Consider the following 15925-nt stretch of genomic DNA (forward strand, 5'->3'; position numbering starts at 1 on the left):
CATTGGGTGTCCACATCAAATTGAATTTACAAATCATTTTATAAAGTTATCCTCCAACTTTAAATAAAATATATAATATAATATAAAATTTATAGTATATAACATAAAATAAAATATGGGTGAAACAATGATCCACCATCATTAACAGAAAAATTTTACTGAATAAAATAATTTTTTTTACACAAAAATATTAAAATGAAATGATTACTTAATGCCGATCAGAATTTGAATAAAATATTCTGATAAACTTCTGTGTTGTATACAAAGATATCATAGATAGATCACAGACAACAGATATTATATACAGACATCAATTCTTCTAAAAAGTACACAACAATATACACAACACCTATACTTTTTTCTGCTTTGGTTTGCTAATAATGTAATAACATGCACATTTACTAAAGCTGCTTTGACACAGTAATCATAATGAACAGCAATATATAAGTAAACTTGAGTTTAAAAAAGCATTAACTAAAGAACGACCGAATATGTTTGAAAATGAGAAACTCAATACTCTACAATCGACTTCTTAAAAGATTTATTGCATCACAATGAATTCAGGACTGTGCTCTGAAACCTTCAGGCTTTATAGACACTCCTCGTGTTCCTCAGAGAGAAACCCAGAGGCTTTTCTTTAGATCAGTTGGGCTGATGAAACTGCAGCTATTAACACTTGAGATCACGTACATCACTACTGGCTTCAGGACAAATGACAATTGATAGGCTCAACAATACATTTTTGCCCCAATTCAACATTCTGTCTGATGTGATTTCTTTTCTTTAAAGGACTCCTTATGCTCACTAAAGCAAGGTTTGAATTATTTCATCAAATATTTTTTATTATTTTGTCTGCTTTCACAGTGCTGTGATAAGCAACAGAAATGGTGAGGTGGAGGAGTCTGTTGGGTTGTAATAACTCTCCCCAAACTATTTTCCCAATATTTCTGAATGAAATGCCTACTTTACTACATCCAATCAGCTTGCAGAAGAATAAACAAGCCACGCCCACGACTTTCTCATTTTATCTTCTGTTTCTCTGGGAAGTGTCACAATAGGAAAAAATAAAAAATGGTCACAGCTTCCGGTTCATACGGACTTTAAAGTTCAAAATAGTGATTCTTAATATTTTTAGGAAATCCATGCTATTAGTTTAGGATTCTTTAACAAGTTTTTAAACCTACTATCATATTTCAATTTCTTTTAAATTATTTATTTGAAACAGAAATCATCTTTTGAGAGGTCATGTCTGCCAGTTTTAAACAGTTCAATGTGAGCCACTAGTCACAATAGTGTTTCACACCTGAAGCCCTTGGATTGCTCTGTAAAAAAACCGGTGAGATGAATACTGTGGATGGCATTTGTGTACCACTGTGATGCTTCCAAGTAAATGTCAGCTTGTTACCTTGTATCATGTGTATGTTTTGTGCCATGTGACCAGGCTTACCCTCTGAGTGCGATGAACAACCCGGACAGCCATCCACTTCTGCTCTGAAGTGAAGGGTATCTCCTCCAGTCTCACAAACTCATGCTGCAGTCCCTCCAAACCCATCTATTAAATGCGGACAAACAGAAAATAAATGCACATTGTGTTGCAAACTCCGCTCATCTGAATCCTTCAATGAAAGACTAATCTGATCTCAAAGAAACCGATAATATAGTGAATAGATTTAAAGGTGGCAGAGTGTATAGATTCAATATGTCAAATTGTTTTCTTATATCTGCATAGTAGCTGCAGTATGCGTCTTAAGCATGTAAAAAAAAAAAAATCCCCAGAATTGGTTTTGTTTGCTGGGCGACAAAAACAGTATCAGTATTTATTGACTGTACACCAATGTCAATAACAATAAAAAAAAAAGTTTGGTATAAAGTTTTGGTATGAAGCATTATAGTTTTATTAAAACGTGGCTGGTGAGTACGCGCATGACAGCTGGTGAGTATGCGCCTTGAAGGGAATCTCAATACGCTTGGGGTGTAAGTTTGTTATTTCCAATCAAGCTGTGCGACTTGCGCACGCAAATAGGGAGTGACGAGAACATGGTGTGCAAGTGGAGCTTGAGGTGCTTGAGATGCAGAGACCTTGAAGTAACGTTGTATCACTGTATATGGGAATGTAAAGGAATACACAACTTGAAAGAAATAATAGAAAATATTTTTGACGTTAATATACCAATGTGTCCTTTAATTATTATTTTTTATTTATATCCCAAGGAGTTAAGTTAATAAAGACGGAGCATATATTTATGAATAAATGTATTCTGCAAGCGAAACGGCTTATTTCTTTAAATTGGAAAAGTATACGTGCACCAAATATCGGCCATTAGTTGAAAGAGATGGTAACAAACATGTCAATGGAAAAAAAAAACTAATGTGTTAAGAAATAAATACATAATTTTTGATAGAGTTAAGCGACCTGTGATGTTGTTTCTAAAAGATGGTGGATTTGGAAATGTTTACTAGAAGATTACAAAAGAGGTGATAGTGTATTCTGATGTAAAATACTGAGAAGCCTTTTGTTACTTTGTTCATTTGTTTGCTTGTTGGTTTATGTTATATCTGGCACATGGAAATGTTAAAATATATCGAAAAGGATTTGAGGGAAAAATAAAACAAAAAAGAAAACATTGTGGTCAATCAAACACAGTCTGGGGTGTGTGATTGGCCGGTTTTTCATCAGGCTTTTACACTTGAAAGATTTACAGGACAATGAGGATTATTTTTTTAAGCTTACAGAATTTCATTCTCATCTGTGTTTAGGTATATCCAGATTTCCATTCTATGGTAAATAAAAAAAATATATATGCAGGCATATAAATAAGGTTAATATGCGATCAACCAAAGTTGTTGCTGAAACTGAAGCAAGGGGATGCCTCAACTAAATTGGGTAAAAATGTAATGTACATTTCACTGTAACTGTAGCCCCCAAAAGTTTAAATGACGATTACGAAATGCTTTCACCTCAATTCATTTCTTAGTATCATGGTCTTGCACAAACGAGACCCACTCTTATTTTCTTGAGAAACATAAAAATCGAGATGCTTTCATCTGTGGATTTGCATGACATTTTTCTCAGTTTAATCCCCATGTAAATGTCCCTGTGGTGAAAACAATGTTATTAGTGTACCAGACGTTAACACAACCGGGACCCTCAGGGGAGATGCTGTTGCCACAGAAACCTGTTCTATGGGGTGTGAAAGCTTGTCTGCTCATCTTAATTAGCATGAGCGAGAAGAACTGTTTAGAACACTCTCTGTTTGCCAAAATGAGGTGAGCACAAGGTGACAGGCAGCCAGGCATTTATTTCCACAGACTGCTGCCTCGTGTCTTGACAGGTGGGTAGGGCCAACAGGCATGTCCAACAACACTGTTTGGGATTAGTTACGATACAGGATTTGCATGTAGTATCACTAAAGAGCACCAATAACAGCTTATCATGCCAAACGGTACCATAATGTACCTTCATAGCCAGTGCGATGAGCGCGCCTTCGGTGGGACGACCCATCAGAGTATTGTGTCTGATCATGGCATCATTGCACACACAGCCAACCTACAGAATTGCAGAAACCGAACAAATAGGGCCACATTATTAGGAGTAGCAGAGTGACTCTGCATTTCATGATGTTTTCTGCTCAGCCTTACCTCCACGATCTTGCTGATGGAGGTGTTGGAGATGCCATGCACCACTTCTCCATCCATTAAAATCTCTCCAGAGTTATTGTACCCGATGCCAGTGACCTGTCAAAGAAATGACAAAGAAATCTTAATGCCAGTCAAATTGAAAGTGCATTTGCAGCTTTGAGAAGTGCCATATTTAAAGCTAATTATCAAGAGACACCAACATTGCAGACAAGTACCAGATAACATTGTCAATGGTGGAGTTTTCCATACACTGAATTATTTGTGACCGCCTGCCTTAATATCAAAACTAACCATGACATAAACATTTTCTAAAAGGTTTTGACTTTGTTAAACAAACATGAACACTGCACGTTTCCGCTAAACACAGCAAGTGTTTTAATATGAAGGCAGTTTTTTTTTATTTGCATTTTTTAAAGACTGTCTTGAGAAAAGTCTCAGTTATTTGCATTTAGAATTTTTTATAATGCCTGGAAAAGAACCGTTTGAGAGTTTAGCGCTGCTTTGATTAAAGCTGTTATGGTAAATACCAGTATTACTGGCAACCATAAGTGCCTCCTGCTGGCAGAGAGTCAATTTGCAGTGGCAATCAGCCTGTCTGCTGTGCAATTTCCTTCAAACAAATTGTAAATTAAATACAGTGGTCCTTCACCATATCAACATTCACGGTCTCGCAGTTTCGCTTATTGTTTAGTGCAATTCAACATGCTTTATTTACAGCGTATTGTGTTTAGCGTCCTGATTAGTGCATTGTGTTCTGCATCCTGATTGGCTGTAGACCATTGTCAATCAATCTACTCCATGCCGTGTCTCCTGTACAGTACAGAATGTGTTCAGCTTGCAAAGTTTACATGAATCTTCGATCGCTAGTAGTGCGACTCTGAAGTGCTGTACTGTATGTTTGCAAGATTTCTCCCCAACAAACCCCATAATGATGCACCCACAGTAGCACCCAAAAAGCAGAGGAAGATGCTAACCATCGCACAAAAAGTTACACTTCTGGACAAGCTCAAAGAATGTAGAAGTTACATGAGTGTTTAAACAAGAGAGAAAAGTGTGAAAATGTTAATGCTTAACGTTATCTGAGAAAACCGTGATGTGAGGGGTTTTACAACCTTAAAACATCTATAATGATTGTTAAAAATGAAGTGGACTACTTCACGGATTTCACCTATTGCAGGCTATTTTTAGAATGTAACTCCCGCTGATTAACGAAAAACCTTCTGCTGAACTGTTATCTGTTCCAAACTTTAGGATGAAGTCATTTGGTGGCAGGGCTTTTGGTTGTACAGCACCAAAGTTATGGAATTCCCTGCCTTTGCACATTTGCCAGGTGGACTCTATTTCCACTTTTAAAAACTCAGATAAAAAGCTTTTGTTTAGGATAGCTTTTATTGATTTGCTGGTCTAATATTATGTTGATTGTTATTTTTACTGCATATATTTTTACATGTGCTTGTGATCTGCAGTAAGGTGTCCTTGAGTGCTTTGAAAGGCGCCTAAAAATAAAAGGCATTATTATTATTATTATTATAACTGGCGACCACTGTAGCCATTTTGCATTGGATTTGTTTTTTGAGTAAACATCTAAAACTGAATGTTGATATGTTGCAAAACTAAGAATTTAGAAAAAAATAATGCTTAGAAATATTGAGATATTAGAAATATTTTTGCAATTGTGTTTACATCATACTGACCAATTCATGTTCATTGCATTTGGAATAGAACTTTAAGCAGATTCAATAAATAAAATGTTACATGAATTGTGATCATGGATTTTATTTAATGTTGACTAATTATTTTTTAAACCTAAAATTTGATATGATCACTTAATAGAATGAAATCTACATCTCAAACATTTTACAACCTGACAAATGCTATTTAATGTGTGAATAAAATGTAGGATAGGACTTTACATTTTCAGAAAAACAAAAGTTGTGATGCCATAAAAAGCCATTTTTTCTTCTGCAAAGACCCTTTAAGTGATCAGTTCTGAAAATAACCACTTATTTCGTGTGACAAACAATAATCTAAAGAACTCCCACTTTAATTAACCTCTTGTGTAATCAAAAGTTTTCATGGATGGCTTCTTTGTGGAACCATCAAAGCCAATCCACTTGTAAAGTGAGACATCAAGCGAATCGGCTTCCAGGTCCAAGCGCCATATGAAACTGTATGGGGAGACTCATCAAATGGTAATATTAAACGTTTACAAATGGATGCATTAATTTTGAAAATCACCCAATATATGCCTAATATCAGTTGGCCAGAACAAAATTTTTTATAATTGTTAAAATATTGGTGCCTGTGATGCAGCAAGTCCACCAAGATTTTATTGAAAATTCTATTTAATGTGTGATATGATATAGTGGTCATACACAAATAATTTCTCAATTCAAATGAGTAGCGGCCTGGACATGGAAACAGTATTTCATACGTCACCAATATATCACGACTTAACAAGCGGATAGAAAAGGTGGTTAATCATAAATAGTGCTCTATTGTAGTAAGGTATTTTAAGGGATAAGCTTATCAAACAGCTGGCAATATCAATATCAGTCAAAATAAAATTCTTCTGAATTGAGTTATTACAAACTTTGATAACCACTCAAACTCTATGCCACGCAAGACTTGAATACTGATGCTAGATGACATTTAGGATTCTTTTGACAGCAGTCTGTTTGAATCCTACAGGGAAGTGAAATTCAAAAACATGAAGTAATGGGTCTGGGTGGAACGACCTACTAGATTTAAAAAGTGAGAAACTCGATCTTCAATTTCCCTGTAATGTAATGTAATAACATGAACCTTTTGTCAAGCTGCTTAGGAACAATAATTATAGTGAAAAGCGATTTACAAGAAAACTTGAATTGAACGCAGCTAACAGGGAGGACCAACCTTATTTAGTATAGCACAATGAATTCAAGACCGAAACCATCAGACTTTTGAAACGCTCCTCATGTTCCTCAGAGATGCTGCTCTTTAGATCAGTCTGGCTGATGAAACTCTGCAGTTATTAACACTTCAGATCATGTACTGTGGTAATGGCTACAGGACAAATGAAACCTGAAGGCTGTACAATTCATTTTTTTACTGCTCAAAGTTTGAGGATTATACTTGAGTTCAAAACGTTATTTTCCTAAGTTCTGCTTAATGCTTAAACCTTCTCTTAATAGAGATTTTTTCAACACATTTTTTACTAATAATTTTAATAACTAATTTCTAAATAATATTTTACAACTTGTTTTGCAAGATTATTCTACTATCGATATAGATTATTGATAGTATTTCAATTAAGACTTTAGGTTATTCTGTCAACTAAGTAAGGTTAATTAGGCAAGTTATTGGTAGTTTAACAGTAGTTTGATCTCTATACAATCAAAAAATATATTATTCTTAAGGTGGCTAATAATTATATAGATCTTTTAGAGTCTCTTACGGTCACTAAAGCAAGATTTGTTTAATTAAAATACAGAGTAACCCTTTTTTATTAAAAAAGTTTTAAGATTTGTAAAAGCTGCTTTCTAAAACGAGTTGGTGCCCAAACAGTGCTGCCCAATATTTTTGAGGGAAATATAGTTATTCATTCATTTTCTTTTCGGCTTAGTCCCATTATTTCACCTATTATTTCACCTATAGCACACGTCTTTGGACTGTAGGGTTAACCGGAGCACACAGAGGAAACCCACGCTAACATGTGGAGAACATGTAAACTCCACACAAAAATTACAACTGACCCAGCCAAGGCTCAAACCAGTGACCTTCTTGCAGTGAGGCGATTTTTCAAAGTGCAAATGTGTTCAAGTGCACATCTGCACTTTGGGTTTTGTATCATTAAAACCAAATCTGACAAACGCTGTGTCGAGGAAAATGCAAATTAACTGAGTCAAATGCTTTTTCAGCCTCAATACTCATGATAATTGATTCAATGTTTATTTTGTATATGGGTCATTATATGTAGTGTGTTTGCTGTTGTCTTATAAAACCTGTCTGATCATAATGTATCAGCATAAGCATATATTCTTTCATGTGCTTTGACATGATGGAAGTAAATATTCTATAGTCCACTTTAAGAACAAATATTGGTCTGAAGACCCACATACCATTTGACCCTTGCCTTTTTTTGGTATGGCTGATATTATTGCCTCCTTCCAGCAAGGTAATATTTGTCTTTTTTTAGAACCCAATTAAATATAGAAAGTATGACAGAAATTAGTTGACTTCCAAACTCCTTAATCCATTCTGTCATATAGCCATCTGAGCCAAGTGATTTGCCTGGTTTAAGTCTATTAATTGCCATTTTTTATTCATCCTCGACTATGTCAATGGTCATTCTTCTATTTTGTTTTTCATTTAATGTAGATAATTCCAAGGAATTCAAGTAAGTGTCGATTTGTGTCACATTTCCACCCTAGAATAAAGGGTTTTATAAAATTCTTTAAAAGTTTCCTGAATTGAATTTAGTTTGCTTCTTATTATTTTGGTTTTTGGGTCTCCAATTCTGTGAATTGTGTTTTTGCTGTTTTCTTCCTCAATTTCCAAGCAAATATTCTCATAGCAGTAGATCCACCTTCATAGCACCTCTGTTTTAAGAACATTAAATTCTTGATTACGTTTGAAGCCAAATCATTAATTTTGCACTTTGGATTTTGAAAGTTTTGTTTAATTTTCAAAGCACCTACACAACAGCATGTGCGTTTATTTGCCACAAGTGTAAAGCAAAACTTCAAAATGAGCCAATTTCTGATGAATGCAAGTGGAAATAAGACACTAATTTTCTCTGCTAGAAGTTGTTAGTCCCGTTTTTCAGGAAAGTGACACTGCAAAAATTGCTTTCTAGTCCAAATATCTAACAATCCCTAAATCAAGAAGTATTTTCCAGACAAGCAAAAAAAATAGTCTGGTTTTAGAAATTATGTGTAAAAATGAAGTGAGTTTTTCCTTAAAATGAACAAAATAATGTCCCAATGGAGTAAGAAATATAATCTCGTTTTTGCTTTTGACATAAGATTATTTTGCTCACACCATTAGCAGATTATTTTGCTTGTTTTAATAAAAAAAACTCACTTTATTGTAACTCATTTTTTCTAAAAACCACGACAATAGCGTTTATTTGTCTAGAAAATGTTTCTTGTTTTGAGAATTTGGACTAGAAACAAAACAAAAACTACAAGAATGGCACGTAAAAAAATGCTTTGAGACCAATTTATACATGAACAGAGGTCCACATCCATGTCTTATTATAGATGTGTTCACTGTTATTATGGATGAACTGACACCCAGATCACACTTTGTAAGTGGATTCGAGTATAGTTTCGTGGCAAAAAAAAGTAAAAGAAAAAAAATAAATAAATAAAAAAAGTTTAAAAAATAAATAAAAAATAATAATAAAATCACATGTTCTAGTGTCATGTCCCCCTTATTGGCTTTTCAGGACTCTTACCTCAGCGTGCTGGCCATCAGAGGTGAACAGATGAGTGACTGTCATCTCATTTTTAGTGAGAGTGCCTGTTTTATCTGAGCAGATCACATTACAGCAGCCTGAGGAGGAGGGGAAGAGAGAGAACAAGTGTCTTGTGTTAATACACACAACAAAGATATTCTCATTTCCATAAAATCAGTCACATTGTTCAAAAGAGAATGCAAATAAGACCTGATATCAAAATAATACTTGGCAAAGAAATCTAAATAATTATTTTTCATGAAGGAAAAAAATAGGAAGTACTTTGAACCCATTTAATATATTCATTTTCCTTTGGCTCAGTCCATTATTTATCAGAGGTCACCACAGTGGAATGAACCAACAACTATTATAACAATTGAGCATACGTTTAGGCAGCGGATGGCCTTCTAACCACAACCCGGTACTGGGAAACACCCATACACTCTCACATTCACACACGCACTCTTACATACAGGCAATTTAGTTTATTCATAATATATCTATCTAATAATATCTATAACTTTCATTTATATAAAACATACATAAAATCAATTTGAAATTATATATTTTTAAAAAATCTAATCAGATTTCCAGTGAGAAATTATATATTAATTTTAAAAACTTTACAAAATAGTTCTTGATGGTGCTTGGGCAATGAAGTGCAGTAGTAAAAACTCATTTTCTCTATAGGGAAGCTGTTTTTTTTATCAATGACTGAAAAAGTTTGGTCCCACTTTATTTTTATGTACATTACTAACTATTAATAAACTTTAACTATGAGTTTGCCTCAATAAACTACTAATTTGCTGCTTATTAATAGATTAGATATTTGGTAACGGGTAGGTATTGGGTAAGATTAGATTTCTAAGTACTAATCAAAGACCAATACCTTAAAAATGGTGAGAATCAGTAGATAAACTACAGTGTTAAAAAAAACTTATATATCTCTTCATGGAATTTGTATCTTTTACCTTTGTCTTTTTGTCAGATTTTTACACATTTCTTTGCTGAAAATTACATAATGCTGTGATCCATCAGGTTGGTTTGGATTATGGATGATTATAACACCTATAAATTCCTATGAGAATATGAATGGGGAAAAATAGCCCTTTTATATTCTTGCCTTTTATAGCCTCAGAAAAAAGTTAAAGGCAAAGTTCACCCCAAAACAAACCACTGACTTCCATAGTAGGAAAAACAATTACTATGGAAGTCTATGGTTATACGTTTTCCTCAAGATAGCTTGTTTTGTGTTCAATACACTAAAAAAAAATCAGTTTGTAAATCACTTTAGAGCAAGTAAATAGGTAAATATAGTTAAATAGTTCAATTTTAATTCATGAGTGAAATATACCTTTGAGCCTAAACCTACTGTACATGCAAACACAGTTTTATTTTCTGTTCTGCAAATAATGCCAATCGCTCACTAATGACTGTTTACCAGAGTTGGGTGCAACGCGATCCACAGTAAAATGTTACTGTACTGTAATTATATTTTGGGGGGAATACAGTAATGTAACAAATTACATTTTAAATTTGTGTAATTTGATTACAGTTACTTAAGTCAGTGTAATTGTGTTACTTGCTTTACTAATATAGTTTTTAGAAGAAAAAATGCTGTTTAAATCATGTTTTCCCCTGCAACATCAGTAATAAGCATGCGCTTTTAAATTGCTGAAGAACATGAGCTGAAATGGTTGCTGATGAGAGTTGTAGCTTCTTCAAGTGGAAATGCAGACATTACTTTGATTTTTATTGACTGAAAAAATATTGCTGTGAAAAGCAGTCTATGTCCAGTCTCTAAAGAACTTTCGACTGATTTTAACTCGACCAGCAACTTGTTCAAGCTCTTAAACAGAAAGCATTCTACGACAATACTCGTCACCAAGGAGGACATCCAACGCCAAAAATACGGCGGCCCTATACTCAGCCTAAACAGGCTAAATTAAAAAACATGCATGCGGGATTGGGAGTGAAGGTTTCTTCTGAATGAAAAGAGAAGCATAGCTGCTTATGGGGCGTTCACATGTTGCACATATTGTCCGCGCTCAATTTGCCAGGTGCACCAGTTGAAAACAGTGAGTCACGTGGCAAGAACTGACTGATCGGCTTCATACTTATGAATGGAATATTCGGTAGACTAATTACCTCAGACTAACACAGCATACTGTGGATGTCAATGGTTACAGGTATCCAGTTTTCTTCTAAATGTCTTATTTTGTGTTGAAACATAGACAGACAGGATAGGAACAAGTACATATTAAAAGAATTTAAAGTTTTGGGCAAACAATTTTTTTATGTCTGGCTGCTGTGATCAACTCATTGTAATGTTTTTGAGCAAATAATAAATCACTGAAAGAGCTGCAGTTTATTTAGCTTTTTTATAGGAATATTTTATGTTTTAAAGGTAACTTCAAAGTAAAGTCATTATTAATCTGATTACTTTTTACATTAACTAATTAGTAATGTAATCAGATTATAAATTTCCAGTCGTAGTCAGTAATTTGTAATCTATTACTTTTTTAAAGTAACTTCTGATGTTAACAATATACACAGAAACATAAGCAAAAATTATTTATTCCTTTACCTCCTCTAATTTCTAGAAAAATTAAGGTCACATTTGAAAATTATTTGAACTAAAGAATTGAGCATTTCATAAATACCTTAAATGTTTCAGACACCCACAAACTGTTTGGATTTAATGTGTCCACTTTGAGAGTGACTGTGGCTGGTCATTTGACTCTGTGGGCTGAACGATTCTCATATGACTGATTATGTAAAGTCACTGAGGGGAGAAACCACCAAAGTGACTTTTGTTTATTCTCCTACGAGCACTAGCAGACAAACAGGAAGGAACTGCACAAAGTCTTTGTCTGAACGTTAAACAGAGAGAGATGCTTGGACAATAGATTACAGATCATTTACAAACTGTCCTTGTATTCCATTGATCAGTGTTTTGTGAACATTTCATCTGTCTGTTCTCAGAAGGTCACAGATGGTCATGAAACAACAGTGTGGAAAATGGTTAGAGCTGCTGATAATGGGATTTTGCTAAAAAGTAAGTGTCACTTGATAAAAGACAGCCAACAATAATGTGTCCGGTTTATGTATTTCACTTTTATAATTGGATAAATGAGGATAAAACTGCATTCTGAGAACCAAAATCTTTTAGACTTCAAAATACTACAGTCTCAAGTTATTATAGGCAAAAATTATGAAACTACTTTTTCTACTAATAAAAGTATAGATCATTTCAATGCGGTCATGTCATTGGTCCATGAAGATTTCCTGCTTATTTTCAAACTATTTCATAACCGTAACAAGAGGCAATTCAATCATAATTGTCGTAACATTGTTAATCAATGTGGCTCTTTCTGGGAGTTATAGAAGTTAAAAATGTAAAACAGGAAATATGTTGGGACGATTGTTTTTGTTTGCATTATGAAAAATGGTCTATATAAGCAAAACGATATGCACATATTATATAATATATATCAGGAGTGTCAAAACCAATTGTTTCTTCGACACAGACTTGAACACTTCAGTATCGTTTCAGTAATAATCATAACTGGTTATTATGTACTGATGTCATTTATCACTTATGCGTTGTATGGCCGTAGCTTACTATGGCGAGGGAGGAGACCGCAAGTAATTAAAACACTCCAGGGAAGTAAATCAGAACCCAGCCCTCTCACACTCTCTATGGCCCCTTTGACCTGCTGGTGTGTTCTTGAGGTAACGTTTTATCTCTTCTCTCGGCTATTACAACAATATCATTACCAGGGTATATGCAAGAATCCTAAAAGTAATTTCAATAATTTTCTAAGACTTTTTAAAGACCTTCTCACAATATTTTACGACCTCATCACCACTTCAAGTTCTAATCAGTATCGAGCCTTTAACTTAATAAAACAGCTGTAAATAAACATTTGTAGTTCAATAAATCAATAAAGCACAACAATGCAACAGAACTCAGATAAGCTTAGAAGAAACAAAGCTTGACAGAATAAATTACGCGATTGTTTTCAGCGACAGGCTTCAGGCATTGTTTAATCTTATATAACCAAGACTACGCAAGCTCACATTTTTCCATTTTGCCGTCTGTTTGGCTACATGTGGAGAGCATCATATTATCTTCCTGTGTTTGTGGCAAATTACGTCACCTCACCTGGACGGCCAAGCTTGGCCAGACGTCCCCCTGCTCGAAACAATCTAGTGGATCGAGCATGGCGTTCTTAATATTAGGGGGAAAATAAAAATGTATGCTTTTTTTTTTTGGAGTCAAACACTTTGGGCAACAATTAAACAAAATTTAAGACTTCATAAAAACACAATTAAGACTTTAATACCTTTTCATATTCGGGATAATATTTACATTTGTTTATTTGCTATAAATGCTCATGTTGTTCTGTGCATGTACTTGAGTTTTGATTGATGCATTCAAAAAGAGTGCTTTCTTTGAGCAGGTCAAATTAAAGGTACAGTTTATTTATCTGACTGCTTGCATTAAAGGAAAAAAATTGTTTTATAAATAATATATAAATATATTTATAAATTATACATTTTAACAAGAATTATAATAATAAATAATGTTAAATAGTAATAATGATAGTAGTAGTTGTTGTAATTAAAAATATCAATAAATAATAACTTATAGAGATCATACTTAGCGTCTCCACTATGGGTAATTTCTTAACGATCGCCCTTTTCTTCACCATCCTCATTACTCCTAATGCCAAAGTCACCGTCACCACGATGGGAAGGCCTTCTGGGATTGCAGCCACAGCCAGGCTTAAGTGAACAACAAAGACACCACACTTGAAATGACGAAACCAACACCACACCAGAAGTTAGATGCCTTTTGGGAAAATCAGTCTCTGTGCTGGACACAATGATTAAAGACATACCTGACACCTATGGTGAACATGTCCAGAATGTACTTTCCCTGAAGCCACCCGACAAACATGATCACCCCTGAAAATGAGACATATATTAGTGCCGCCACAGAGAGCCAGTGTAGAGTGTGACAGAACAGAAACGAGGGTTTGCATATTTAATAAGGTGGTGTGCATCACTGATTTAAACACAAATGCAATGAATGATAATTGAACAATCTTAACAAGGTATCTACCGATTATCCCCAGGGAATAAAGCGAGAGCTGTTTTCCCAGCAAATCCATGCTTTTCTGTAATGGGGTTTTAGGAGCCTGTTTAAAAACAAGATAAAACACTTAATTATTATGTAAAGATATTTTAAGGATGTAAACCTCTTGTATTGAATTACCAGTCAATAATTTGGGAAACGTCAACTTATCCAGCATAAGTATTTTACGCAGTAGATGCCCTTCCATATCAATTTTTATTATTATTATTATTATTAATGCTAAAAGTAATAAAAGCAATAATGAGTGGAGTAATAATTTCATTTGAAACTACATACAATAAGGAATAAATAGATATTTAATAAATATTTACCAATTTAACAATTGTTTTTGCATTCATTAAATGCTGCCTTGATGAACAGAATAATTAGATTTTAAATTATTAAATAAAATTGATAATTAAAAAAGAAAAACTGACCCCAAACTTTTGACTGGTAGTGTATATTATTGTTTTATATTGTATTTGATTACCTCTTCCGCTTGCATCATTTTAAACACTTCACCAAATTCTGAATCTTCTCCAGTGCCTATGACAATGCCCTAAAATAAAAAAAACAAGTCTTATTCGATGATTTAATCAAACACAAAAAAAATTTATTAAGAAGAAATCTTAAAAATTAGTAACTGCATAAATGAACACTATAATGCAATAATGATCAAAGTAATCAAACAAAAAAAAGTCGAGAAAGAATCTTGACTTTGAACATCAAAACATCTTAAACAGATCAAAATTCTCAAATAACAAAATAGATATTCTTTCAGTTTTGCGATGGTTATGGTACAGTGCTCAGCATATATTAGTACAGCCCTTACAAGTCTATCTTTTAAAGTCATATTTTTAATTGGAAGCTATACAATGTTATATTTGTGCATATACATTAGATTAGTCAGTACTGAAGCCAAATCTGGAGCTCATCTAACAAAATAACTTAAGATAATAACCCAAAAACTAGTACACCCAAATGTATATGTTATAGAAAAATATTTAATAAAATTTTAAAAAAGAAAAAAAAGAAAAAAAAAAAATCGAGAGAAGCTAAAACCTTGAAAAATTTAGCTGAAATTTTGTAGGTTGTATTTTGTTTTCTTTGCGATATTTAGCTTAAATTTAATTGTATTATGTTTCCATGTCTAAATATATTTGGTGACTAAAATATTATTGGAATAAATATATATGTTTAACAAATCTGTTTTCTTTAAATGCACCAAAATACATTGCCTATATTCACTGAGAAATTAATACAAAATATTCATTTTCAAAATGTGGTGTATTATGCTGAGCAATGTGTTAGTTTGGTAGTACATTTGGTTTAATTCATCAAATATCAACAACAACAATCAAAAAGACCTTGGTCTTCCCACAGTGAATAAGCGAAATTGTACCTTATTTAAACATTGACACAAAACTCTTTACATCAATTACATCAAAAAACACAAACATTAAGCAGTAGGGAACACGTATGCCTATAAATGAACTCTGTTTGGGGGAAAGTATCAGATGAAACTGTACCTTGGCTTTCCCACAGCGCACCAGTGTCCCCATGAAGGCAATGTTACTGCGGGATGCGATATCGCCATTGGTGGCAGCCGGTTGAGGGGCAGAGGTCTTGGTGCAGGGGGTCGTTTCACCTGTCAAACTGGACTCGTCAACTGCCAGATCTGTGGACTGCAGGGCAGAGAAGGG

General features: G+C 33.9%; 1 protein-coding gene across 5 annotated transcripts in view; it reads right to left on the reverse strand.

The window, feature by feature from the left end:
* Positions 1–15925, reverse strand: part of atp2c1 (ATPase secretory pathway Ca2+ transporting 1) — an 87421-nt gene that overhangs the window by 21936 nt on the left and 49560 nt on the right. For all 5 annotated transcript variants that reach the window (XM_087287694.1, XM_087287695.1, XM_087287698.1 and 2 more), the window contains 9 exons: positions 15752–15907; positions 14713–14781; positions 14211–14286; positions 13987–14053; positions 13746–13870; positions 9080–9177; positions 3640–3735; positions 3458–3547; positions 1448–1552 (listed from right to left, as the gene is read on the reverse strand). In XM_087287694.1, the coding sequence (XP_087143820.1) occupies positions 1448–1552; positions 3458–3547; positions 3640–3735; positions 9080–9177; positions 13746–13870; positions 13987–14053; positions 14211–14286; positions 14713–14781; positions 15752–15907 (882 nt within the window). The remainder of the gene's footprint in view (positions 1–1447; positions 1553–3457; positions 3548–3639; positions 3736–9079; positions 9178–13745; positions 13871–13986; positions 14054–14210; positions 14287–14712; positions 14782–15751; positions 15908–15925) is intronic.

This window comes from Danio rerio, chromosome 16 (genome assembly GCF_052040795.2).
Source record: "Danio rerio strain M-AB ecotype USA chromosome 16, GRCz13ab, whole genome shotgun sequence".
Taxonomy (NCBI): Eukaryota; Metazoa; Chordata; class Actinopteri; order Cypriniformes; family Danionidae; genus Danio; species Danio rerio.